Consider the following 27,677-nt stretch of genomic DNA (forward strand, 5'->3'; position numbering starts at 1 on the left):
GCTCGTGTTCATACAAATTGGAGCGACATGGCGTTTCTAAAGCAGCCTCCACACGTTGGCCGTGTTTGCCGAACAGAAGGGGACGGCGCTATACCAGAAAGAAGGACGCAAATAATTCGATCTCTATTTTTAGTATAGCGCCGTCCTCTTCTGTTCGGCAAACACGGCCAACGTGTGGAGGCTGCTTAACTATATCCATTTCTGTGGTGAAAACTCAAAAGTCTTTTGTTAAATTTGGTGGAAACTGGAAATATCAAAAACCTCAATTCCTAAAATTAATACATATTATTGACTATTGTGCTTGTATATACTTACAATAATTTTTACTTAATTTATTAATGAACTTGGATTTGCAACATGGCAGGTAAAAAATTAAAATAATGTACCTAATGTAGCTTTTGTACTCCACTACTAGTTCAGTACTAATATGATACTTGATCATCGTTTTAGTACATATTGCGCTTTGAATTGCAAAATGAAATATTTAATCTGGGGATAATATATTACTTATATCGCCGAACCCCGTGTTCATCAACTCATTCTAATTACAGACATAACCATCGGCCATTTCATGTTTGGTTACCTTTTTTCTAACTTTATAGGAAGAAGAGACAGGTCTCGATCTCCAATGAGAGGTAATGGTAACAATCGAAGAGATGCCAGTAATCCAGAGAACAATAAGCAGGACCTCTCGGTTATGCCAAATGCTATGAATTCTATGATGATGGCCAACATGTATCCTCAAGGTAATTCCTTCCTTTCTTTAAAACATTATGTAATGTTGTTTTTGTAAGGTAACATAAACACATATTAATTGTTTAACATTATACACTTTAAAAATAATATCACCTTGCACATTTTTATCTTGATTCAACACCTCCATTGTGGGTATCACAGATACAATATATTTTCATTTGTTATACGGCAGCCGGCTGCCGCTTTGGGATTGATGGGTTAATAAGGCTTTTAGGTGATTTCAAAATTGTGTACAGCGTCTTCTCTTTTTTGATAACCTATAACTTTTTTTAAGCTGGAAACATGATAATGGGGGGTATGTATAATATGATGATGCCTAACACACTCATGGGAGGTCCTATGATGGCAAGTGGCATGGATATGATGGCTTCTACTGGAATGGAGGTTATGGCTCCACCAGCAATGGATATGAGTGCTATGGCAGCCCAGCCAATAGCAGCGAGCGGCACACCTATGGACATTTCCATGATAGGAGGTGTTATGATGGACCCTTCTATGATGGCAATGTATCCGAACATGCCGGCCGAACTACCACAAGAGAAAAAGGAAATAAATCTTAAGTACAGCAAACTATTACCACCCCTACCCAATGCGCATCAACCTCCAAAGCGTCCAAAACCACCCGGTTGCAGAACTATTTTTGTCAGCGGTCTTCCAGATAAAATCAGAGAAAAAGTATTGGCTGAAATATTTGAACGCTATGGCAGAGTACAAGTTCTGCGTTTGTCCAAAAAAAATTTTTGTCACATAAGGTTCGATAGAGAGAACTGTGTAGATGCTGCAATGGCCATATCAGGTTACAGAATAAAACTCAAGGACAAGGATAAAGATGAGGTTGATGATGACAACGATAATCATGCTAGCAATGGCTTTATACATGTGGACTATGCACTGGTAAGTAATCTTTTATTTAAGTATTTTTTATATTTTATAAATGAATTACTACTTTTTTATCATTATAGATAAAAAAATTAATTTTCAGAGTAGAGACGACCAGAATGAATATGAAAGACGTCAAAGGCAAGCTCTACGTGTGCAGCAACAACAAATGCAGGAGCTGAATGCTCAACAAGAGGCAATATCTAGGCGAAGTCATAGCCGCCGATCGCCGTCACCCCTCAGAATTCAGCCCTTTTCTAATGCAGCTATTGTGCAGCTTTGTGAGAAAATTAAAGCTGAAGATCAGTTTGCAAATACACTACCTGTAAGTTTATAAAGATTAAATTATTATTTTTCGTAGCCTATGCATCTAACTACCCATGTAATTTAAGACCACAACTTATGTAAGCTATAAGTACAATTGACATAATCTTAAAATTTTCATTTTTTGCCTTTGGCCATGGCAAAATTAAAAAAAAAATATATATATATATATATAGAATAACTTTTCAGACACTGATTTCATGGCTGGAACGAGGAGAGTGTTCTAAAAAAAACTCAAATCAATTCTACTCAATGATCCAAGCTACTAACTCTCATATTAGAAGGCTGTACAGTGAAAAAATTCAACATGAAGAGGAACTTCAAGAGACCAGAGAGAGAGTTAAAAACAGTATTCAGCAAATAATAACCCAACGTAAGTAATGTTTCATATTCAGAGGTAATAGTCAAAATACCAAAGAATCTCTCTAACACTCAGACTGGACCAACAAAAGGTAAGCTCTAGTTATCTGTTCATCATAAGGTTTGTATGTATATTTCTCTTAGTAGGAACACATTTGCACAAAAGTAATATAAAACAACTGTGCAAATTTTGTATTATCGATGATCTTCACGCATGAATATTAATTTTGTTTTATAAATAATGTGAATCAGAACATAATAGTAGAAGACTACATAATAATTATTATTATGATAATATAATTCAGAACCAAAACTGTTATCTCTCTCTTATTTCTAATATATAATGTTTTGTTTAGCAGTATATTAAGTTTTTTACTGTTAATATTGGTTTCACAAGCTTTACAAGTTTTGAATAGCTACTAAATAATTTTAAAGAGTGACAGCCGACAGGCTACTTGACACTTATCAGTATACAAGAGCAAGGGGCAAAATCTTTTAGCTTTTATAAAATAAGGAAGGTCTGGCCTTTGGGCCAGTGGGTTTTGACTCACTAATTATTGTTTTTAAATATTGATTTTTCTACCCTTTTACATTCATTTCAATATACTTTTAAAAGTCAATTATTACAATAATTATTGCTAAATGCTTATCACATTTCAAGCATTTATTGCCTGCTTCCTTAAATGGTAATTTTTGACTAAATCGTTTTAGTAAATCACATACAACTTTATTATACTTCCTCTCATTTATGTTATATTCATTTGATGTCAGGACTTAAAAGTTACAAATGAGCTGCTATTACTATACTATAAAGTGCATAATTATGGTAAAATATAATGTACAAATGGTCGCCAGTTTCCTGCCAGTCTACAAGTTTATTCGTAAAAGTGCTGCACACGCTGATTTAGTAAGTTATATACATGCTTTAACAAGCACAGTGTAAGCCACGTTTACATATGATTTTGACTAGAATCTAAATCATCTGTAAACTTTACAAGCCTAACTCTCCTCTCGAACGAGAGATTGACGAAGCAGCCAACGTGTCTCTGTCCGTCTCGACCTATAATATTACGGTAAACTGGTAAAATCCACGCCAAGATGCGGGCGATCACGAATAAATTACGGTATGTTGCTCGAGCGGTATTGCTGTGCTCCTAACATAACTTGTGACCTCAGTCGAACAGGTCGCGAAAGTGTTCAGTGCAGCCACACATCAGCGAGTATGGGACCATTTCACCAAGCCGCAGCGCAAGAACATCGAGACGTGGCAGAAAATGACGCAGGTAGGTCAAGCTAAAGTTAGCCACTAACGAGTCCTTCGGCAGGTGTCTGTGTTGAGGAGATTAGAACTTACCAACCGCCAACGTGCTGGGCACAGAGCTCCATCGTGTGAACCATTGGGAGTATGTTTCAATAATCTCATGGCTGCAGCGTTCTTAAGTGTGGTAATCCGTGGATACTCGTGTATACGTAAGTGCGTGCACATTTTGCGTGTTTATACGTAGAGTCTGGGTCTGCGTCTATAAAACGTTCAAACATTATGTGCACAAATACAATTATACTTTTCGTGGTATTTTCAAATCTTATGAAACGACTTTATGTTTATTGTTATAACATTGTTCTAAATAGTCACAAAATTTTAGAAATTCAAAATATAAAATGTTAGAACAACATTTTTTTGCAATACTTAAAAGTAAAAATTTATGGCTGCAAATTATTGCTGTGAAAACAAACAGCTGTTTCATATTATATTTTTCTTTTGCGTATTAACCTGCGTATATATATATATATATATATATATATATATATATACATATATATATATATATATATATATATATATATATATATATATATATATATATATATATATTAAATTACGTATATACACATAAGAGAATATTATAGTTACTAAATTTTTGTATTTATTTTATTATTAAGTAAATCAATGTCAATTTTAAATATTCTTTATTTTATTTGGCACACAATTTTACTTTCATGATATTATTAATGTTACTTATGATTTCAGGAATTTCAGTCTCTTAAGGATGAATTTAATGAGAAGTTTCTTAACGAAGATTCTGATATGAATGGCTTTAACAGCAACACGAATATGGGCTATTATAACACTGATAATGAGGAGGTGCAGCAGCTAAAGGTATTTAAATATTAAATAATACTTTTTGCTCGCACTCTGCCTGCATGCGATTTTGCCGATTTTGCTTCTACATATTATTATGTTGCAATTTTAAAATCATTTCACATTTTTTTAAATACTGCAAATACTGCGAAAATCGTTTTCGCAGAATAAAGTACTTACCTAACTTATTAACATTGTTGCAAATATTTGTAGCTTGCAAACGAAAGTCTTAAGTTCCAATTGGAGGCTTATAAGAATGAAGTCGAAGTGATCAAGGCAGATTCCCACAAGGAAATGGAAAAGTTTAAAGCCCAGTTTATAGCTCGCCAGGCTCTTACAACTGCTATGGATAAAAACGTAAGTATTAAAAAATACTGTTGCAATTCTTTGAAAACTGCCGACTATAACAAAAATTAAGGTTGTAGATCCAAATTTAGATTATGAGGCACTAAAAGACTCACAATCTTACAATCACACAAAAACTAAACTGGAAAGCTGTATTCAATTTTATGACATTATTTTAATTTTATAATCAAGCAACGCTTTAGAGCAGCAATCTGCAAACCTTGGTCCGCCAATGTTTTGCAAAGAAGTTATAAATAAACAAAAATAATTCTAAGGTTGATATTCCATTGCGGACCGTCTTGAGTTCATTTAGCCATCTTGTGGCCCTTGGTGGCTAAAACTTTGCCAGTTGCTGCCTAGAGTTTATGAGTAATACTGTTGGTATTTTCAGCCGCCCCTGCCGCAACCAATCGCGAAGCCGCCTCCGCCGCCGCCGTTGCCCGATGACATGGAGCCTAAGGCCGAAGTCAAAGAGGAAGTGGACTCGGGTTGCGGCGAGGCCAGACTCATTGGTGTCATGTCCGCCTTCTTACAAGTATGTACTTGAATGGTTCCTTTACAAAAACTTATTTTTGTAATTGTTTGTCAGGGGTTCCCAATCTTTTTCAGCCTGCGGCGCACTTACATGTCTCAATGTTTTGTCACGGCGTCCCACTTTACCAAAAAGATACATACCCCATAATGATTACACAGGTCAACAATAAATTTGGTGCCTGAAAACTAAAAGCTGTTTCTGTATAAGAACTTTGTGTTCCGATCACATGTTTCTAAGAAATTTTCTTTCTATCAGCTCAGGTTTTTAAGATATTTCATTCCAAAGTTTCAAGAATCTCGAATTTTAGTCTATTTCAGAATCACTCTACAACTATTGAAATAATTTATTTTCATGAGTTTTGATAAAATATGTTTAGTAAATATACACAATATCTATTATTTAGATCTCAATTTAAATTGTATATTATATTTTTTTATTAAAAGAGAGTTGTAAACTAAACTTTCTTTTTTCATACAAAAATTGTTACTCCACGTAGTATGAGCTAGATAAAGCATTTTGAAAACCGTCATAACATTGGGGAAATTAGTCATAACTCATTGAAACAAGTTACATTCTCAATAAGAAGTGTCTCCCTCTGGCATACATATTACAAAACTAATAAAAATGAATACTTTCAACTGCAATGTGATTCTGAAATGGGTTTAAATGCAAGATTTTTTAAACTTTGGAATGAAATATCTTAAAAATCTAAGCTGATAGAAAGAAATCTTCATAGCAACATATATCGTGCACACGAAACTCTTATAGAAACTGCTATTAGTTTGCAGGCAACAATTTTTTTTTCGATTTTGTTGACCTGTGTTATAGTTAGGTTAAGCAAGTAAATAATAATAAACCAAAATTTAATCATCTGCCTGCTCTGTATAATCTATACTAATATTATAATTTTGCAGTTTGTTAGTTTGTTTGTTTGAACGCGCTAATCTCAGGAACTACTGGTCCGATTTGAAAAATTCTTTCAGTGTTAGATAGCCCATTTATCGAGAAAGGCCATAGGCTATATTTTATTATTCTACGACTAATAGGAGCGAAGAAATAGAGGAAAATGTGGAAAAAACAGGGGAAATTATATGAAATTGCTTATTGCTTATTATCTTAAGACAAGATTCTTAAGACCATACTGGAGCAATTTTTATGTTATTTGGCAAACATGAAGAATAGACCACGTTAAGGGGCAAAGGCTATTTTTTTGCGGAAAAATGTACGGTCGCGTGAAATTCCTAAATGACGCAAGCGAAGCCGCGCGGAAGATCTATATAATATAATAAAATCGTAGGAAAGTCAATGCTGTACATTGAATATTTTTGTACAATAAATAATACTTGGGACGTGATCTACTATACTAACGCGGACGAAGTCGCGGGCAACAGCTAGTTTATATTATAATTTTATTTTATAATATTTGTGGTTACGGAAAATGACGGAGGAACGACTCACGGCGCACCAGGGCGTCGCGGCGCACAGTTTGGGAACCCCTGATTTATATTATTTTATTTGATATGAATATAGTCTGTTAAACATGGCATAGAAGTTCATAAAGTGATTTGATATGAAGTTGTCCTTGTCTGTTATATGTGCACTGTGATGACTTTTACTTTGACGGTTTTTTTTCCATCTTCTGATGTTACTTTTGATTTTGATTTATAAGCGTAGGACGCTAGTGGTGATCTGCCGACTGACCTTGACATAACCTGACTAAATTTTGAGATCCGCTATCTGCCTTTGTATCAACTTCTCAGATAACACTAACAGAGAAGTTGATTAATAGGTAGATACATAGGCGGACCTATGTAATTAACGGCCATTCCCAATATTTGATCTATCTCTGGTTTTGCCCTACTAGAGATAGGAATAGCTCAGATTAGACATTAGAGACATATATTTTATGTCAATTGTGAGCTATTCCTATCTCTAGTAGGGCAAAACCAGACATAGATCAAATATTGGGAACGGCCGTTAATCACGTTACATCAAAACCAATCCTTAGATCACGACGATAATTGAATTGACATAAAACATTAACCAACATTAAACGTCCCAGGTACACCCGCAAGGCGCGTCCCTCGACTACGTGGTGTCGTACGTGCGTGCGCTATGGGAGGGCGCGACGCAGGCGAGCGTGCACGCCGTGCTGCAAAAACACAAGGACGTGTTCCAGCCGCGTACCACCGGCATCGGCGCCAATATCGACACTAGGTGGTTCTTTGTTGCTTTCGATTCTAAATAAGTATAATTAAGGCCTTTAGCTGGTATTACACCGCCTATTCAGGGACATTTACGCTAATTTAGGGAAGCATAGTTTAGTAAGCCCCCAAAATCATCTACAAGGTCTTCTGTAAATATGGGAACCTAAAAAGTGTAATGTAATACTGGCTGTAAGCGATACCGACGCTGAGTTACCGTATGTCATAATTTTATTCAGGTTCATTTTGTTGCGGGTCAAGACCGAGTTAACTTGTCCTTTTTTGGTGGTTCACATGCCAAAATAATAACAATTTTATGTTGCCTTTCGCTCTATAGCTTTATTATTTCCACGTTTCGCGGCATCGGTGTGGTAACGGCGTAATATCTGGCGAAAAACATAAAATTGTTGAACATTAAACTTAGTTGGCAAAGGTCGTAGTGTCGTTAAAAAGAAGAAATCATGGTTACATAAAATTCATATTGTAAATATTGACGGCACTGCATAAGTGGTGACAGTCTTTTTGTAACATTGTGCACATACAATGTGTTAAAATATTAACATTGTGCACTTTCCTAAAACATTTTATAACTTAGGACTTATCTTATGAATCAATGAATTACAAAAAGACTGTCGCTGTCATACATTTAAATAATGTTGAATGTCGATGTTGACGACCAGATTATTACACAATATATTATGTAATATAAATATATAATAACAACTAAAGAAACTTGTAGGCTACATTTTTCATTTAAGTACTTACATAATACTATTTTTCGTAAATATAATAAACAGAGATACTAGTCCAAAATGAAATTATGGCATTTATTTTCTCTAACCACATTGGCACCCATATTTCTACTTTCGCATTTTATTTACATTGAAAAGTTTACTTTTACATCATTCATTCATTCATTCATTCATTCATAAATATTGAATAGCCGTAAGTTGCGACTTGCGTCTAGTTAAAACTGTAAACTGTATAATAAATATTTTAATTTGTAAGTTGACTAGCAATAAAAATTTCATATACAATATTTATTTTATCTTATATCTTTTAACGAGCAATTCTTGTATATATATATATATATATATATATATATATATATATATATATATATATATATAGCTAGTTTATACACACACTGGCAAAATTAGCGGAACATAGGTAAAAAGGGCCAAAACTTGAACTCAAGTGGGTCGGGCTATCTGAAAGCCTTTTTTATAGCTTCTAAGCTCATTCAAAAAATAAAATATTGAACAAAACTGGCAAGTTGACAGGTTTTTATAGCAATTATGCCCTAATAATGTTTTTCGATTATTGATGTTGTAAGTGTTCCTGATAAGAATGGTGTTTTAGCGGGGTGCAAGGTATGCTCAGCTCATTTGATTGTTTGGTTTTTTGAAGAACACATTGCTTAGATACAAAATTAGTGATTTCCCAGCATCTGCGACAGCTAGAGCTGTAACCACGATAGATAAAGGTCACACCTACCGTTCGGTCAGTCAGGCCTTAGGTGTGTCGGCTTCCGTGGTTCATCGTAACTTTCAACGCTTCAGAGAGACTGGATCTTACGTTCGGAGACGAGAACAAGGCAGATATCGGGTGACAATGGTTCAGGATGACCATTTTGTAAGGAAACAAAACTTAAGAAATCGACCTCAAACTGCTATGCAGACACGAAACCTGTCGGAACAGGTCCAAGATGAACGTGTAAGTGATTGTACAGTAAGAAGAAGATTCAAAGAAGTTAAATTAAACTCAAAAGTGCCAGCAAGGGCACCAAAACTTGAGACAGGATACCGAAGAGCCAGGCTAAGATTTGCGCGTGAACATCAAAATTAGACAAGTGAGTGAAATCTTGTGCTGTACAGTGATGGGAGCAAATTCTGTGTACATTGTATTGACAGGCGATAAAGAATGTGGATAAATCATAAGGAAAGCTACAGGCCATCAAACTTACCGGAAACAGTGGCCTACGATGCAGCCTTCGTAATGGTTTGGAGTTGCATATGATTTGGAGCCCGCATGGAGCTGATGATTATAGATGATGGTACTTTGACAGTACAGGGCTATAGCACCGACATCCTGGAACTGCATGGTGTGCCTTTTACACAGTTTTAGGTAGTAATTTAATTTTTATGTGCGTCCATAGAGTAAGAAAATCTGACATTATTACCTAAACGATGCTCCGAAAGCTCCAAAATGTGTCCAGGAGCTCGAGTTAGCGCTAGTGAAGGAGTAGGAGAATATCCCACAGGAAATGATTGACAATTAAAATGCAAGCATGGAATGGCGTATCCAGGCCCTCTTGAGATCCATAGAAGGCATTACACGCTTTTAACATGGCATTTCTTTAATAAAAATGGAGAATTTATCTTAAAAACTTACTACTGAAATTTCAAAGATTTTCTTAATTTTTTGATTTTTGCTGATTTTTTCTATTTTTCACGTATTTTATGGCCTAAATTTATATAAAATTTATTTTTTAATAATCAATTAGTAAATAAATAAATAAATATATAAAAATCAGTGAACAATTAAAAAAAAATTGAAAATGTTGTTATGTTCCTCTAATTTTGCCGGTGTGTTTAGTAAATATCGGTCTAGGAACATAAAAGTAGAAAATAGGAATATACGCCTTTTACAAATTAAGTGCATTATTTACTTTTTATATAATATTATAAAATGCAACTGTTTAGATTGTAGCTTTGTGGCTCTTAAAATAATCGGCCAAGTGCGAGTCGGACTCGCGCACTGGTACGCGGTATAACGGTACGGACCTGTTATAGACGAAAAATAGGCCAAATAATTATTAAAGTACACATATAACTAAGGCCTTTTTGAACATTTCAAGTGCCTAGCTGTTGCCATTATTGATTACGGGCAAAAAAGGCCAAAAAAAAATAACATTTGTTGTATGAGAGCCCCCCTTAAATATTAATTTTATTTTGTTTTTAGTATTTGTTGTTATAGCGGCAATAGAAATACAATAATCTATAAAAATTTCAGAAGTCTAGCTATAGCGGTTATTGAGTTACAACCTGGAGACAGACCAATCGACCGTGTCCGTCTGGACAGACATCGAAGTCTCAGTAATAGGGTCCCGTTTTTACCCTTTTGGGTACGGAACCCTAAAAACTGTCATTTAATGTAGATAGTGTCATTTGTAGGCTGACAGATATGATCGAAAATGTTCTTTAAATGAAGGGGGGATCGCACTCAGCGACACTACACTGCAGCGTGGCGACACGTCACGTGTAAGCCGTGGCCTAATGCCTTATTTCTTTGTATGAAATCGTATGAGCTAAGCCGTACTGCGCTACAGCGGCGCTAGGCGACAAAACGTTAGTTCTATGACTTCTATGGAATGTTAGGTGTCGCCTGGCTCCGCTGCAGTGCAGCATAGTGTCGCTTAGTGGTCACTTCGTCACTGCTTTCCACTGGAATCAGTTTTATGTTAGGTGTTTTTTTTAATATTATAAACCTGTAAATAATAAACCTTCTAATTAACAGTCTGTTGCGCCTTCTGCTGCGACCGTAGCGTTTCTAACGCCTGTTTGTACTCAGTCTCGGCGTCGTCTAAGTCGCGGTCTTTACAGACGGGCTCCTCGTGCGGCGGCGCGTCGCACGCACGCAACTTTAGACGCAACTCACGCATGCGCGCTTCGAGTATACGCTCGCGTTTGTTCTCGCGGTCGAGTATCTGTTTGGAAATTATTAGAATATAGTAAAATGAAGTGCACATATTTTAGCACATGATTAAGATGTCTAAGAAAAGACGATTTGGTAGAAAAAAATATTATTATCCTCGGAAAAAAACTTTTTTTCTAACGGCGGGTTTACGTTGATAGATGATAAAATATGAGATGACTATTTATTTATTAGGTTGGGGAAATAGTTTCTTTGCATTTTATATAAAAATTCAATTTTTTTAATAAAGTTTATTTACAATTGACTAAAGAAAGTATATAATATTATGTAGGTGCAATTTTGTTCGATAACTTTTTGCCATCTTGTTGGTAGGGACATTATCCCATTGCTATAAAAATGTTGGGGCTTCTGATGAAAAAAACTGCGACAAGTGCTTTTGGCTGTCCTCTTGTGATATCAAACTGACACTGCCTAAGGAATTCTGCTGCGACCGAGACAGGTGGAAATCTGAAGGTGCAAGGTCAGGACTGTACGGCGGATGCACTAACACCTCCCTGCCAAACTCCCGTAATTGTTGCTTAGTGGTTAAAGATGTGTGAGGTCTAGCGTTATCACGGTGAAAAACTACACCCCTTCTGTTGATTAATTCCGGCCGCTTTCTCTCAACTTCTTGCTTTAATCTCATCAGTTGTTCGAAGTACAGTTCAGAATCGATGGTCCTGCCTGGCGGTAACAGCTCATAATGAATAATGCCCTTCCAATCCCACCACACACACAGCATCACCTTGTTGCGAGTTAACCCGGGTTTCGCAAGTCGCAACAGTCTGTGAAGCCTGACCGGCCTTTGACCACGATCTTTTTCGCACGTTCTTGTCGTACGTGATCCACTTTTCATCACCAGTTATCAGCTTCTTCAAAAATGGTCCCGTTTCATAGCGTCGTAACAAAGAATCACAAATGAGTACACGGTTCATTAGGTTTCTTTCAGTGAGCTCATGAGGCACCCAAATATCGAGCTTTTTTGTGTACCCAGCCTTTTTCAAATATGCCAAAACCGTTTTGTCGTCAATCCCCAGTTTTTTAGCTACATCGTAACTACTAATATGCCGATCTTGCTTCACTTTTTCAAAAATGGCATCAGTTTTGTCCGTAACAGGGCGACCAGAGCGACGTGCACCTTTGATATCAAAATTTCCGGATTAACGCTTAAAACAAATTTGCGCTACTCTCACAGATACTGCATTAGGTCCATAAACATCGCAATTTTTTTTTGCGGCTTGTGTTGCATTGTAATTAAATTTTAAAATGTATCGAATTTCTTCATTAGAATCACTCATTTTAAAATAAGGAAAACAAATTAAAATCTCACATTTACCTAATTTTAATTTGGAATTGTCTTCTGTAAAATTAAAACTTTTTAATGATACCAAAATCAGCCAGATACAATTGGTATAGCCCAAGAGATTTTATGACAAGTTCATGTACCATCGAGGAAGTTGATCCCTATGCAATTGACAGACCAACGTTATTTGGTCGTATATGTCAATTCAATGTTAATTGTGATCTGTCACCTGGGTTTGACGTAACGCAACCAAACTACTTAGGTCCCCGATTTGCATAGGAATCAACTTCTCTGATACATACTATCATGCGAAAAGACTTTTTCCCCAACCTATTATAACACGTTACGTAGATACCTACATTAGTTAAAAGTTGTTTGTCGTTCTTATCAGCCGTGCCAAGATTCTGCGAAAGTTCCGCTAGGTAAATAGTACCCATGCTGCTGCCGCAAGCCACGAGCAAACCCTGGAAAATAAAGCACAGTAATATGCTAACGAGAAAAATTCTTGCCAAACTATCCTGCTAGGCGTCGCGATTACTATGACCCGATTATCACAGGTCAACAGTAAATTTGGTGCCTGAAAACTAAAAGCTGTTTCTGTAAGAACTTTGTGCCCCGATCACATGTTTCTAAGAAATTTTCTTTCTATCAGCTCAGGTTTTTAAGATATTTCATTCCAAAGTTTCAAGAATCTCGAATTTTAGTCTATTTCAGAATCGTTTTACAACTATTGAAATAATTTATTTTCATGAGTTTTGATAAAATATGTTTAGTAAAAATACACAATATCTATTATTTAGATCTCAATTTAAATTGCATGTTATATTTTTTTATTAAAAGAGAGTTGTAAACTAAACTTTCTTTTTTCATACAAAAATTGTTACTCCACGTAGTATGAGCTAGGTAAAGCATTTTGAAAACCGTCATAACATTGGGGAAATTAGTCATAGTTCATTGAAACAAGTTACACTCTCAGTAAGAAGTGTCTCCCTCTGGCATACATATTACAAAACTAATAAAAATGAATACTTTCAACTGCAATGTGATTTGAAATGGGCTAAAATGTGAGATTTTTAAAACTTTGGAATGAAATATCTTAAAAATCTGAGCTGATAGAAAGAAATCTTCATAGCAACATATATCGTGCACACAAAACTCTTATAGAAACTGCTATTAGTTTGCAGGTAACAATTTTTTTTTCGATTTTGTTGACCTATGTTATCTATGATTAGATAACATTTTAACGTTTGAATTAGTTCTTCTTTCAGAATTTGCCTAAACCTCAACTATTCTGTATACAATTTTCATTATTTTGAAGTCGGTACCAGCTCTGAATCGTGAATTCCATGACAAAATATTTTAAATTTTAGTACTGGTATTTTTTAAAATTTTATAACTGGAAATGTTCAAACAGGTTATCTCTAAACTGTTCTCTGACTTTCGTTCTATTATAGGACTTCCGCATGAAGCTCCTCATAAAAAATATGCATAAACTACTTTAAACTACATTAATAGAACTGTATTATTTGTCCCAATTTTGAACGACTTTCCTATACATACCTCATGGATCATAATATGATCAAATTTCTATCTTGGTAACCACAACACACAGGGTTAATAACAAATAGCGTAGAGTTGAAGCGCATCGAAGCAATTCACTTATATTGAACATATTATAACAAATTCAACCTTAACTCCAGAGCGTAACGTACACGTCATGTGACATTGGCGACCCTGATGTGGTAGTGATCATGATGATGATGAATGTAATTTGCATAGTAGCATATGCTTTCAGTTCTTAAAACAGCGCCCAACCCCTAAACTTGTACATATAAGGAGGTCGGAGTTCTGTTCAGCATCTTTGAACCATGGTATACCTTGGTGCAAGATCTTACTTTTGGTAGCATATGCCTGGAATACTTCATACAAAAGCAAAATCGGCATACGTTTCCATTTAAATTTTGAAGAGTTCCCTCGATTACTCCTGGATCCCATCATCAGGTCACCACTTTTATGAACATGGTACTAATCCACAATCATACCCTATACAACAAAACAAAAATTTTGAAAATCGGTCCACAAACGGTGGAGTTATCGTTGAACATACATAAAAACATATCCGCAGCCGAACATAGAACCGCCTCCTTTTTAGAAGTCGGTTTAAAATAGTATTTCACGCCAGTTTTTGATAGTGTGGTGTCTTACCCCCTCGTGCGGTCGTAACCGCAGTAGCGGCTCATCGCAGAGCTGCGCGGTGACGATAGGCGCTGAGCGGCGCCGCAGCAGGTCCCAGCAAGACAGACACCCGTCCCATTGCGTTAGCAGCATTAGAGAGAACCTGAAATGTGCAGATTTTTTTAATTCGAAATTCGAATAAGCGACTCTTACTTTTAACAACGTCTGATAATAATTAGGCCGGTACCTAATTATTATCAGACTTTGGCTTTATTGCTTAAACAGTTTTGTTAGTAGGTTCGTGGTATAGACTATCCTCTTTTAAAAAATATTAACATATTGCTACGGTACATGGTATACGGACACGTAGTGCCATCTAGCGACAAACCAGCGAAGCTTACCGAGGGAGCACAGGCAACATGAATCCCCTACTCAATACTAGATAGCATGAGGTGCGCAAGTACATACTCGAACCTTCTAGAAAGGTCCAATGTTTGTTTACGTGTTTACCGTTTATTTGTTTGCGTGTTTACGTGTTTTAATTTAGACCTTATTACTGAGTCCATAAGGTCTAAATTAAATTCAACTTACCGCACTTATCGTAAGGACGGCAGTTTTATTGTGGTACATGCTCGAGCCTCCTAGAAAGTTCCCACGGTTGTTTACTTATTTACGTGAATCGGGAACTTTCTGGAATTCGTCTCGCCATATAAAAAGCCGCAGGTAGGCCCGGCGAGTTCAGTTCGATCTGAGCGATCTTCGAGGTGATTTCGGAGTGACATCAAGTGATCAATAGTGAGTGAACCAGTGAAACCTGCGACTTGGCTACGACCTAGGACAGTGATAGTGCTTAGTGATTGGACCTAGTGATTAGTGTTTGGACTTAGTGCTAAGTGTTGTGACCTATGTGTGCTAGTCATAGTGTTTAGTGCAGTGTTAATAAAGTCTTCAAGAGAGTCACCAGGTCTTTCTCTCCAAATCCTCGAACCCTAGCACGTAACAATATTAATACAACATTTTGTTCCTATTTGATAATATGTTGAAAAAAATCGACCAAGTGCGAGTTGGACTCGCCCACGAAGGGTTCCGTACCGTTATAGATAAAAAAAACCGACCAAGAGCGTATCGGGCCCCGCGCAATATAGGGCTCCGTAGTACCGCTAGTTATTTTTTATTTTTGTATGGTCAATTAATGTATAACTTATAAGTTATAACGTGTTTTACACTACTAACGACATTATCTCAGTTACTTTCAAAGGAATTTGAAATTTGAACGAAAAGTTCCTTTATACTTCGCCGAATACATTTTTTTGGTTGATCGATACTCAATAACTTATTAAGTCTTCTTAGCCGTGATAATTTTCCTTTTAAATTCAGCATATTTCCTACTCCTGTGAATATTTTCACATTTCCAGAAGCAACCGTTCTCAACAGCTGGCTGGCCCTAAATCGGAAAATGATGTATGAATACGGGTATTATTTAAAAAAAAACCTATTCAACGACACCCCACCCGATGGGGTGAACGCGAAAAAAAAATCATCCCCGCTTGATGTGTAGGGAAGGTACCATAAAAAAAAAATATTTTTTTTAAGATTTCATGTATCATTTTGTCGGCATCATTAATATGTGCATTCATGCTAAATTACAGCTTTGTAGGTTCTATAGTCTCTAAGCAAAACCACGGACAGACAGACAGACAGACAGACGGACAGACTAAAACTATAAGGGTTCCTTGTTGACTACGGAACCCTAAAAATAGGCCAAAAGTTATGTTTGTTTTTGTATGGGATTAAAATTTTATTATATTTTAATTTTATTATTAGAACTATTAAAGTATACAATACACATATTATTGAGGATTCTGTGAAAAGTTCAACTGCCTGCGTATTGTCATTATTGATATCGAGCAAAAAAGGCCAAAAAAATCACGTTTGTTGTATTGGAGCCCCCCTATATTAATTTTATTTTGTTTTCAGTACCTATTTGTTGTTATAGCGGCAACAGATATACCAAATAATAAATATAATATAATATAATCTGCCAAAATTTCAGAACTCTAGCTATAGCGGTTCTTAAGATACAGCCTGGACACAGACAGATGGACAGACAACGAAGTATGTAATAGGGTCCCGTTTTTACCCTTTGGGTACGGAACCCTAAAAAAGTAGCTTCACAGTGAAGGGCAAAATATTGTCTAGCTTACTCATTGTACAAGTTTTTTTTTAATTATAAGGTTTTTTTATTAAAAGTGGTACAGGGTCACCTAATAGGATTCCACGCTCCATCCGTTAGTTTAGTATGGTGCGAGTTGGTCCACAGTATGGAGGATTCGCGGCAGTCCTCGCTCCAAACCCTCGCGGTCCAGTCGCCCACTGTGAGAAAGTTCTTAAGGAACGTTGGGTTCCGCTGTAGAGCGTATACTGGGCCTAGGTGTGCCTCATACTGTAATAAATAGGATATTTTATCATTGAAATGCTAGGACAAAACACAGTGTAGAACACGGCTCACTCTCTTATAATTTATAATTCCACAATCTACCCGCACCGCACGATACTTTTACTATGACGATACGGCCGAGTCATAGTAAAATTTTACTATGGCCGTCGGCCGAGTTGTGTGCAGTACGTGTCTGTGTTCTGATGGGCACAAGGCGCGCACGCACACATTCAAATATGTGTAATAATGGGTTGGGTATTATTTTGTGTCATTCTATGTATGTGTATAGGCATTAGGCTACCTAACAAAAACCACTCGCAAGTCGCATCACGCATGACAATTCATGCGAGTGGTTTGATTCGCGCTTATTTTAGGGGGATATTAGATTATCATATATATTGGATCCGAGATCATTGAGTCAATGATATTGATAATGTAATATAGACATGATTAATTTCTTCCTTGATCATAGATTTTTGACATTTGCTGAGAGATTGGATCCAATACCGTCATAGAAATATGTGTTGCCAGTTATTTAAAAAAAAAGAGATTTTAATTTCTTGTTCGTTAATATGTTTCAAATAATGTAATGTAATTATAATTATAATAATGTAATCTAATTATATACTTGGATTTAAATCTTGCTGAAATAACAAAAACAAGCCATATTAAAAATGACGATGTCTTTTGACAAATCGAATTCTCTGAGATCTAGTAACCCTGACGTCAATACCTGTCAGCGTTAGCGCGCTCCATTGGCTATTGAAACCACATATGACGTAAAATAGGATCAATGAAATATGATAATGTAATATGCACATATGATCAAATTATCATATATATTGGATCCTATATATGATCATAGAAATGATCATATATAAATGATAATGTAATACCCCCCTTAAGCGTTAATTAATTCATCAACATTAGCTCGTGTACTGTTTGGTGTAGGATATGGGTAGTTATTTCGTTACACTGTTCTGGGTTTACTTTACCTTGGACGGTAGTTTTTCTAACGGCGTTTTGCCCTTTCTGTTGCCACCGACTACTAAGCCAGTTTCAGTGCCAACCATAAATCTGTAATCAAGTTATGTAATATGATGAACTAAGCTAAACCAGGGGGGTGTCACTCCGCCGTTCCGCCGCCGAGCTACAAGTACATACGAGACTCCCCGACGTCGTCGCGTCGGGGCGATTCAATGGTTGCCGCGAACTGACTCGTGGCGCACGCGCGGGCCTCTTACACATTGTCATATTTTAATTGGCAAAATTTATCAAAAAAAAAATACTGCATTGCAGCCGATTGTTGGGACAATGAAAAAAAAGGCAAATTTATATATCTACTGTCATGGTACCTACCTAAATCTATGACAATAATAATATTATTAAATATACACACAAATGTTTTATACTTAAGTAATTATAATAAATATGCCTATATAAAATAGGTGGTAAGTGGTAGCTGCAAATACCTACATTATACATAATAATATAATCCATACCTAATTACCTACATCAAAAGAAAATCAGGGTGTCGTGTCTGTGTAAACTGATTTATATGTTCGGTATTCATTTACCTAACAGTTTCCGTATGTATACCTTGCGTGGTATTTATACTTATTTGATTTTGATAACCCTATTTTCGGAATATAGTCAACAACACACACAAGGTGTGAAATAAAGTCGACCTTCGCGCGGCGCCAGAGAGCTCAATGTCGGCTGCTCGCGTGCGGTCCGTTGCTAATAAATAATAATACTTATGTAAGCACATAAATCGGCGGCATTTGTAAACATCAAAGCAGTGACACTTCTGCACTTGTACTATTATCTATTCTGTGGCTAAACTGAATCGAAACTCAGAAACATCATGTGTATTATTTATGTATGTTTTTTCATATCTACTGCACACTTTGTATGCGCCAAAAGGTATCCCTCGGGAACCGTACTTTTTACTACGATGCCTAAGTATAGGCTACCTGAACTTTTGTAAGTGGTAGGTCTGTGCCCTGTGGTGGTAGGCCTAATGTAGACGTTCTAAAATAATTGTTAACTTTGTTAATATGCTAAGTTGCTGCAACCCACCCTTAGAAATAAATATTATCATTTTTATTTGTAAGTAAAATCTGTTTAGTAGTACCGTAAAAGTAACTTCCAAAAAATACTATTCAGAAAACCTTCGTGGTTTTAATATATAAAGCATACGGCATACCTTGTTGGGATAGTGGGCTCGTATTCCAGAGCCGATATTCCCAAAGCGTTGTCGATGCTCTGTGTGTCGGTGTGCGTCTTCACCAGGTCTATGATCATCGTATCTGTTGGCTCGTTCATATTACGAGTGTCCCACCTAAAGGAGACATAGCGTTAGGCCTTTATATATTCGGTATTTATGTCAGTATAGAGTGGCAGAGGCGCTGTTTGTCTACAGGCATTATGGCAAGTAGTTTTTACTATAGAAATAAAAATAATTACACGTTGTGCGCTTTTATAATTTTGGACGTGGCGGTAATATCGTGGACGTCCGCGGTAAAACGATAACATAGGGAAGTAAAATGTATGGAAATACTTATATGAAAACGCTTTTAAATTTCTGTCGACGATAACTTTTTAACGAGCACGTTAGAGGACATCACGACGTCTACACTCTTCTGAACCGCACAAGGACGTCACGTTATCGTGGACGCCGACTTCCACAATAAACGACGGGTACGTTTAATGCTCTCTTGATTTTACGGACCGCGGACGTTTTGTGCGGTACGGAAGAGTATAGACGTGGTGATGTCCTCTAACGTGCTCGTTAAAAAGTTATCGTTGACGGAAATTTAAAAGCGTCTTCATATATTTCCCTACATTTTACTTCCCTATAAGTCCACGAATCACGATATTACCGCCACGTCCAAAATTATAAGAGCGCACAATATACAATGTGTCCCGACACCGGTGTCCGATCCTTTAATGTCATGATCTATGGCATATTTTATCGACAAATTGGCTCTAAAATTTTTTCTCTCTCTCACGGTTGTAAAATGGCAGCCATTTTAATTTTTCTCGGGCTTTCACAGTAATCTGACCAGTACTTTACATATGTAAATATCCTATGAAGATAAAAAAGGTCTCATTTGATAGCTGAATTTCTGGACTACGCTTACATAGGCAATATGTTATAAATTTCGTGGAATTAAACATAGAAAAACCCAAGTTTAAGAAAAAAAATGTGTATTTTTTAATAATGGCTTTTTGTGGAAAATCTATCTGATTAAACTGATTCTTTTTTATTTTAAATAGATAGAGGAAGTTTTCATCTTCTAAAATTCTTTAACTTCAAAGCTCTAAGTCAGATAGTTTAGAAGTTATAATGATTTTCTTATGATGAAGTGGTCAGATTAGTATGAAGCCAGAGAATTTTTTTTTTTCAAAAGTTGAATAAAAAATTTTGAACTCATGATATATGGCTTATATTAGTGACAAATTGGCTTTCAATTTCATCAAAAAAACTTTTGAAAAAAAATTTTTTCTCTGGCTTCATACTAATCTGACCACCTCATCATAAGAAAATCGTTATAACTTCTAAACTATCTGACTTAAAACATTGAAATAAAAGAATTTTAGAAGATGAAAACTTCCTCTATCTTTTAAAAATAAAAAAGAACCAGTTTAATGAGCTAGATTTTTTACAAAAAGCCATTAATAAAAAATATACATTTTTTTTCTTAAACTTGGGTTTTTCTATGTTTAATTTCACGAAATTGATAACATATTGCCTGTGTAAGCGTAGTCCACAAATTTAGCTATCAAATGAGACCTTTTTTATCTTCATAGGATATTTACAAGAGCAGTTCTAATAAAATAAATACCATTTAACAACGCCATCTGGTGACGATGAGAAGAACTCAGCGCCGGCTTTGGAGTTGATGAAGAGGACGTTACGTACGAGGTCTCTGTGTGCGACGTGCGGCGGGCACACCCCGACCGGCTCGCCGCCTTTACGACTGTCCCACCAGCCTACCTAGGGAATCTCAGCTTAAGAATAATTAAAAAAACTAAAGAACACGCTTTTTTAATATTTTGTTTCAAAAAAAATTACAAACTATTGCATTGTCATTGGCTTTTAATACGTATGCAAAGTTTCGAATAAATTAGACTACTGGAGATAGGTAAAAATCGTGCTCAAAGATTCCGTTACGTACATACAGTCCAAGCTAATAAAACCGTGTTTCAAAATATGTCATAGAATATCGCGTGTATTACCAATGATTTATTATATCTTTTAGTGGGTAGGTTTGCGGCAAACTTGACTCATAAAAAGTGTTGTCTGGTCAACGAAGCCATCGTTGCTTCGAAAAATATTTAAGGTGTTAAAAATTTATTTTTATGAATTTTCCAAGAAATATGTGATCAAAGTTTTGTATTTTTTTTTAGAATGTTAGTAGAAGTCTGCTTTGACCAATGGCTTTGACTAAATCCAATTTACCTGTCCATTCATGAAACCGCCTACAAGTATGTGTTGGTCACGGGGGTTGTACTGTAAGTCAAGCAGCGGTTCTGGTGGCTTGATCACTAGTTCGGGAGCGTTGGCATTCTCTAAAAAAGTGAATAACAATAATTTGTGTGATATCAGATAATATGTCTCATCTTTTTTAAAAGTTCCGCTATGTTATTGAAGCCAAGTTTCACAACTCTGCCAAAGACATAAATAAGCAAATTACCAATATCCCAGATATACGAGAACTGCAATCCCCTAGAAGTCCTCATGTAGTTGACATCAGCGTGTGCTGTGGCCAACCTAGCGCCCTCTGCCTGCCAGGACAAAGCGCGTACTGGCCGCCTGTTCCCTCCCGGCTCTCTATACACGTTGACAGTGTGACAAGCACTCTTCTCTACTGCGGGGATCGATGGTAGTTCAGAGTAGTACGTCTGGTATACGTCTACCGCGTTGTTCTGTAGGATATTGTGCTCCATACTCTGTGGGAGTTGGTAGTTATTAACGAACATTGATATAAATCTACAGTTTGGTAACGGAATAAGATCACATAAAGTTTGGTTTCATTTAGCTCATTACTCATTAGACTTCTGATGGATTCGTCTCCTAATATGATTTTTTAGTCCATTCTGTTTTGAATCTTAAGGACTTTAAGGTCTTTTTCTTTGAGGTTTTTGATAAGGGTTTTTGTTGTTAAAATAACAAATAGGTACTTACAATTAAACAGCAACTTACGTGCCCTAAATTCATGACTGCGTGAATATAAGCGTCATCTTTTTCTATTTTCCGCCTGTACCTCTGGGTAGCTTCTGCGTCGTTCATGTTTATGTCTTTCGGCCACCCACCTTCAACGTGGTTAATACCAGATGTTGTGTACTCAACTCTGCAAAACATTAACAGGAATACTATAATCCAGAAGGTCAACACTAAATAGATGATTTAAAAAAATAAAGCCATTGCATTTGCTGTAGACTGACAGTATTCTCGAGGGAACCATTCAGGTAGTACCTGGGAAGGCACTACAGTTTGAAAAACGGTTGTTATTTTAATTATCAGTCGCTCATCCACGTACGGCATTCTCTCAAGTCGTGACGTAGTGCCTGGTCCAGAGAAATAAACTGATGGTCAATACCTGGCCTTTGGCTTTTTCCTTAACTGCACGAGCAACATGTTAACTGTTGTATAATATCAATTATTTTACTTACCTCTCAGAGTTAACCCAATGTTCGGACATGGTCCCCGTGTTCTGTATGGCCACGTTGATGGGATTCCTCAGGATATAGTTAGCGTATAGCGCCGGGTTACTCGGTATCGACATTATCATTTCACCTTCGCGGTCGGTGAACAAAGTTTGTCTACCAAAATGTTTCCTTTTTCTGGTAAATTCGTAGGTTATTTCAGTTTTTTCTTTGTCTTGCTTTTCCATTTTGAGTTGATATTTCTTTGAAACACTGGCTTTTGTTTGCTATTAGCAAATAGTAGAAGCTGAATGTTTGATCAATACTTCCTTGGATACAAAACGGTCCTTAATATTAATATTAGTGCAAGGGGTTTCGGGAAAATTAAGGCAAATACGGAAGTTTCGATATTCTTTATATTTATTTAAAATTTTACTTATAATCAAATATTTAACATTTTATTTACATACTTACTTAAGTATTTATCTCTCAACTTAAGTAGGTATCTATTGCTTGCAAAAAATTAAAGCAGAGAACTAGCTACTTAATCAGTTTCTTAAAATAAAGATAAATCATAAAATAAAGAAAATTAATTCTAGTATAAAGGTATAGGATCAGCTGGAGTGGCGCGCCTCAGAGTCAGTACAGTAAGGTGTGAGGACACCACGGCTAATTTGGCGCTGCACTGTTCTAGAAGCAAACGCCAACGTATCGCCAGACGTTCGTCCGATGTCATTTTCTTTAGTTGGTCAACCTAAAATAAGACATCCTCTTCGTCAATAAATAGTAATTATCTAGGCAAAATTTTAGTGTTCTAGTATTTGGAAGACTCAAAATACTTGGTTAAAAGTATAGTAGAAGTAAAAAGGTATGTATGAAATATGAATTATGAAACTTACGGAATATCCAAAAACTTCCTCGAGTAAATTGACCGGAAGACGAGCGCTCAGCTCTCCAGTGTGGTCAGCAAATCTTACACGTAGCTCTTCAGAGTTCCTGTTAAAATCATTAGGTAGTAACTATATTAGGCGTATACGGTATACCTGAGTAATTACTAATTAGTGAAGCATTATAATGAGTGCAGTGCACGGAGCTAATACAATCTTTGTATTAACTCCGTGGTGCAGTGAGTAGTGACTGCACTTACGAGTGTGGTGACTGGTGACAGACGACATGTACAGTGTACACGACAGTGAAATGATTACTGAGTACAATTTACTGACTATAGAGGTACTAACGACAGTGTAGTCAGCTCGTCGAGGTCTATATGCGCGAGGACGGCGTGCAGCGCGGCGCAGAACGGCGTGCCGGACGCTAGCCGCTCCCGCACTTGCGTCACGGACGCGGCGTTCGCGCGCTCTCCCGCCCACATCGCCCATGTGGCGACCTCGCCTGTTCCTAGTTTGTAAGTTTTTATTTTCAGTGACTCTTCAACAATTAGTAGGCTAGTAAAACTTTAAAGAGTCCATGTTAACGATTCTGAGACCGGTCGCCTGATTAACACAGCGAAAGACTCAGATGCGACAACTTACCGTGCCTAGCGTTGACGCAAGGTAATAACTAATAAATTTCCGAATCCAAGTTACGATACGAGCGAGACAGCCTTATTTTAACTTATATTACTGGCAGGCCGTGCCTAGTTAGATATATGGGAACCAGGCAGTGCTTGACTCCCTCATAATTCACAGTTGATTATAATAGAAGTACTAGGTTATAAGAGCCATACTTGTAGTGGCCTGGTTGCCCACATGGACCCTCAGAACCTCCGCTTCAGGCGTATGCGGTTGATGCGTGATGATGGTCTTGGAGCAGACTTGTGCTCGCACGCCGCGCCCGCGCCACGACACCCGAGCGTCCGCGATGAATAGCACGCTCTCTAGCGGACGCCATTCTTCCGCTCTTAAAATAGCATAGATTTATGATCGGTCTACTCCTACTTGACCGAAGCGAGACCAATACTTAATCACAGTCAAACTAGGAAAATTATATCCATAGGTACTAGTCAATACTACAGGCTGCAGGTAACGCAGTAGTTCAAAAACGAGACTAGAGAAAGTTGATATTAATTATTATTATGTTTTGTTCGTATAGTTTATATGAACTCTATCTTACCTTTGTATAGTATCAATATCAAAAATGTCTAAAGTAAGGCAAGCTGGTGTTGTGCTGTCAATCATTTCCACTGCCCTAACTGACATACTTGTTCCTAAAAATATGAAGTGCATTTATAAATTAGTTAAGGGTCACGGCCGCATCCAAAGACAATATTTTGATAACTACTTAATTAAGGCGACGATGCCTTGATAAACAGAGGAGAGTGATTTAAGCAGAAGCTTTCAAAATTTGTACATGGATTGGTTCAAGCATACACTTCAATTTGCCCATAGCTTATATGAAATATAATTATGGTTTTTACGCGACAAAAACCGTTTTGTCGCTTACGCCCTTTCCATTTCTTGTTTTCTATAAGAGGCCGCGCCGGCCTCTCATAGAAAACAAGCAATAAAACATATCCAACACGGTTTTTAACTTTTACGCGGCGTCACCTTAACTTTAAACTAGCTATTTGACCGAGCTTTGCTCGGTATTCGATAAAACACGAATAAAAAGTGATTTTTTAAAAATAATTCCTAGCTACCCTTCAGCTCCAACGATTTTCATGAAATTTAGTATATAGGGGGTTTAGGGGGCGATAAATCGATCTAGCTAGGAATCATCTTTAGAAAATGTCATTTTATTCGTGTTTTATCAAATACCGAGCAAAGCTCGGTCAAATAGCTAGTATAATATTATGGCTACTGTTTAGCATTCGTGTACCTACTATTCCACAAAAAACGGGTTTTGACTCTTTGAGTTAATAATGCCGTTTTATTCTTTAGAACATAGTATGAGGTTTACGGCAGAGAAATCATTTTTTTTGAAATGTAGCATAATATATTCTAGAGTACAAAAAAGTTTAGATATAATTGCTTATTCGTATGTGACGTTTTGTATTTAGCATTTATGTAAGTACTTACTATGTTTCTACAATGATTTGCGCTTAGACCGCTGAAACGATTTTAATAAAATTTTGTATGCAGATACTTTGAGTCACTTAAAATGACATTAGATACCTACTAACTAAATGTAAGGTTCCCGCGCAGTCAACAAACATGATTTTGCTCACGGCTCGCGGATTCGCGTGAGCTTTCAAGCTTTCCACTACAACTGTACTTCGCAATATATTTAAACCATGAAACTAATCTAGCAAAGTACCTATTATTAAACGTAAAGTTGGAAAGATTACCTGTTTTTGTAATAATTGTTTTAGCGGGGTTTACACATTTCACCACAACCAGTAAATCAACGTACATATTGTTTGTATGCTCTGAAAGTTTGTATGTAGTAAAACATAGATTTATTTAATAGATATTAAAAATTAATTACTTATAGAATAATATTAAATTTATTAAATAAGAGTATTATCTACCTGAGAACTTCAGCACTTCAGAAAGTCCACAGTAACCTGCGCAAGGTTTTGTCGGTATGTGCAACAAAGGTAAGTACATGCTGAAGGCATCACCACCGAAAATACTGACGTCCGACATACCTTCGTTCAGAGATATATAAAAAGGCGAGGAGACCTGAAAATACAGTGTTTAGTGTGAACTTACTGTTGTGTGTGTTGACTTATTTTCAGCCTTTTTATTTAGTATCTGTTTAATACCTATATTTTAAATAAAGAAGTTGGATCTAGATTCTAGACTGAGGAGAAAGCCTACCTGTGGTCTGTAATTTTCATTTTCTCCACCCTTTATGCATATTTTAGGTGAAGTAATTTCCACTGGAAGAAAAAATAATGAGTAAAGTAGGTACCTACCTACAATATAGAATACTTTAAATCTTATCTTATATCTTTAAACGAGCAATTCTTGCATATATATAATTGGAATCTCGGAATCGGCTCCAACGATTTTCATGAAATTTAGTAGGTATATAGGGGGTTTCGGGAGTCATTTTTTTAGAAAATGTCATTTTATTCCTGTTTTATCAAATACCGAGCAAAGCTCGGTCAAACAGCTAGTACCTATTTAATTAAAATTATAAAGCAATTACCAACATCACCGACGAGAAATCTTTCATAGAATGTAAGTACAAAATACTCCGAACCCCAGACATCCACATTTATAACATCGATATCAGAATCTCTTATCGTGAAAGACATTACTCCTCTCGTCTCTCCATTTTTCTTTTTTGATCCTATTGGCCTAGGGCTATTTTTCGCTATAATAATACCAACGATGAGAGCGTTTTTTATATTTAAATTTAAACTATTCAGAGACACTTTTTGCACTCCCGCCATTTTCAAATTTAAATTTGTTTAAATCTTTGGTTTAAATTGTTATTTGAAATTCGAGTTTGCATGGCGCGGGCGCAATGATTTATAGTAGGAACAGACGCTCCGATTTGGTCTGGACCGACCAAATCGGAGCGTCTGTTCCTACTATTAAGAAACTGTAGGCCTAACCTAAAGGTGGCCATATACGGGACAATTATCGTAACGATTTATCTCCTCGATGTTAAAATCGAACGACAAATTGTACGTGTGTAGCAATATCGCAAAGGATTTTACGTTCAAAAGATCGATTGGACGATTTTCTTGACGATCGATCGAAACGACAAATTGTCCCGTGTGTGGGCACCATAAGTACGAAACTGTTTTGAGACTCAAACAATCGGACGAGAATGCCATGTCCTGATGTCCTGCTCTAACAACGTCATTTCACGTTCGTTAGAATAGGACGCGGCAGATTCAAGTTTCAACAGCGTTTTTGATCGGTTTATATTTTAGCCTGTTGTGGGCAAATCGCAAAAGCCACAAAAAAATT

The 27,677-nt window shown here is 36.5% G+C and overlaps 3 protein-coding genes across 5 annotated transcripts; 1 reads left to right on the forward strand and 2 right to left on the reverse strand.

The window, feature by feature from the left end:
* The first annotated feature begins 213 nt into the window (after positions 1-213).
* LOC121738311 (ecto-NOX disulfide-thiol exchanger 2-like) lies at positions 214-8,230 on the forward strand. Its single transcript, XM_042130286.1, has 10 exons — positions 214-364; positions 603-746; positions 1,031-1,650; positions 1,739-1,960; positions 2,149-2,332; positions 3,496-3,602; positions 4,349-4,477; positions 4,673-4,816; positions 5,196-5,339; positions 7,402-8,230. The coding sequence occupies exons 1-10, from the start codon at positions 358-360 to the stop codon at positions 7,585-7,587; spliced, it is 1,887 nt and encodes a 628-aa protein (XP_041986220.1). The 5' UTR covers positions 214-357; the 3' UTR covers positions 7,588-8,230.
* A 2,806-nt stretch (positions 8,231-11,036) lies between these two features.
* Positions 11,037-23,057, reverse strand: LOC121738313 (dynein axonemal intermediate chain 2). The gene is made up of 11 exons (XM_042130288.1): positions 22,837-23,057; positions 22,367-22,514; positions 21,858-22,113; positions 21,623-21,732; positions 21,006-21,157; positions 19,364-19,498; positions 18,150-18,231; positions 16,982-17,160; positions 14,748-14,880; positions 12,902-13,006; positions 11,037-11,252 (listed from the first exon to the last, which is right to left on the reverse strand). The coding sequence occupies exons 1-11, from the start codon at positions 23,055-23,057 to the stop codon at positions 11,052-11,054; spliced, it is 1,722 nt and encodes a 573-aa protein (XP_041986222.1). The 3' UTR covers positions 11,037-11,051.
* Positions 23,058-23,319: 262 nt separating this feature from the next.
* On the reverse strand, positions 23,320-27,170 carry LOC121738315 (meiosis-specific with OB domain-containing protein). 3 transcript variants are annotated; one of them, XM_042130289.1, is made up of 9 exons: positions 26,905-27,170; positions 26,571-26,632; positions 26,279-26,432; positions 26,096-26,176; positions 24,922-25,015; positions 24,536-24,708; positions 24,048-24,207; positions 23,709-23,805; positions 23,320-23,563 (listed from the first exon to the last, which is right to left on the reverse strand). In XM_042130289.1, exons 1-9 carry the CDS (start codon positions 27,149-27,151, stop codon positions 23,405-23,407), a joined length of 1,227 nt encoding a protein of 408 aa, XP_041986223.1. In that variant the 5' UTR covers positions 27,152-27,170; the 3' UTR covers positions 23,320-23,404. The 3 variants fall into 3 exon arrangements, with proteins under 3 accessions (XP_041986223.1, XP_041986224.1, XP_041986225.1); XM_042130290.1 differs by lacking the exon at positions 26,096-26,176; XM_042130291.1 differs by lacking the exon at positions 23,709-23,805 and having other exon boundaries at positions 23,487-23,563.
* Positions 27,171-27,677: the final 507 nt, after the last annotated feature.

This window comes from Aricia agestis, chromosome Z (genome assembly GCF_905147365.1).
Source record: "Aricia agestis chromosome Z, ilAriAges1.1, whole genome shotgun sequence".
Taxonomy (NCBI): domain Eukaryota; kingdom Metazoa; phylum Arthropoda; class Insecta; order Lepidoptera; family Lycaenidae; genus Aricia; species Aricia agestis.

Excerpts from the sequence above, each read along its gene's own strand:
- LOC121738311 (XM_042130286.1), top strand. Across the intron at positions 2,333-3,495 it reads TCAGCAAATAATAACCCAAC|TCGAACAGGTCGCGAAAGTG; the intron begins GTAAGTAATGTT and ends TTGTGACCTCAG. Across the intron at positions 5,340-7,401 it reads TCATGTCCGCCTTCTTACAA|GTACACCCGCAAGGCGCGTC; the intron begins GTATGTACTTGA and ends TAAACGTCCCAG.
- LOC121738313 (XM_042130288.1), bottom strand. The coding sequence starts at position 23,057 with ATGGAAAAGCAAGACAAAGAAAAAACTGAAATAACCTACGAATTTACC. Across the intron at positions 21,733-21,857 it reads CTCGTATATCTGGGATATTG|AGAATGCCAACGCTCCCGAA; the intron begins GTAATTTGCTTA and ends TCACTTTTTTAG. Across the intron at positions 17,161-18,149 it reads TAGAAAAACTACCGTCCAAG|TATGAGGCACACCTAGGCCC; the intron begins GTAAAGTAAACC and ends TATTTATTACAG.
- LOC121738315 (XM_042130289.1), bottom strand. The coding sequence starts at position 27,151 with ATGGCGGGAGTGCAAAAAGTGTCTCTGAATAGTTTAAATTTAAATATA. Across the intron at positions 24,208-24,535 it reads GGGCAACCAGGCCACTACAA|GAACAGGCGAGGTCGCCACA; the intron begins GTATGGCTCTTA and ends CTTACAAACTAG. Across the intron at positions 23,806-24,047 it reads GACGAGCTGACTACACTGTC|GAACTCTGAAGAGCTACGTG; the intron begins GTTAGTACCTCT and ends TGATTTTAACAG.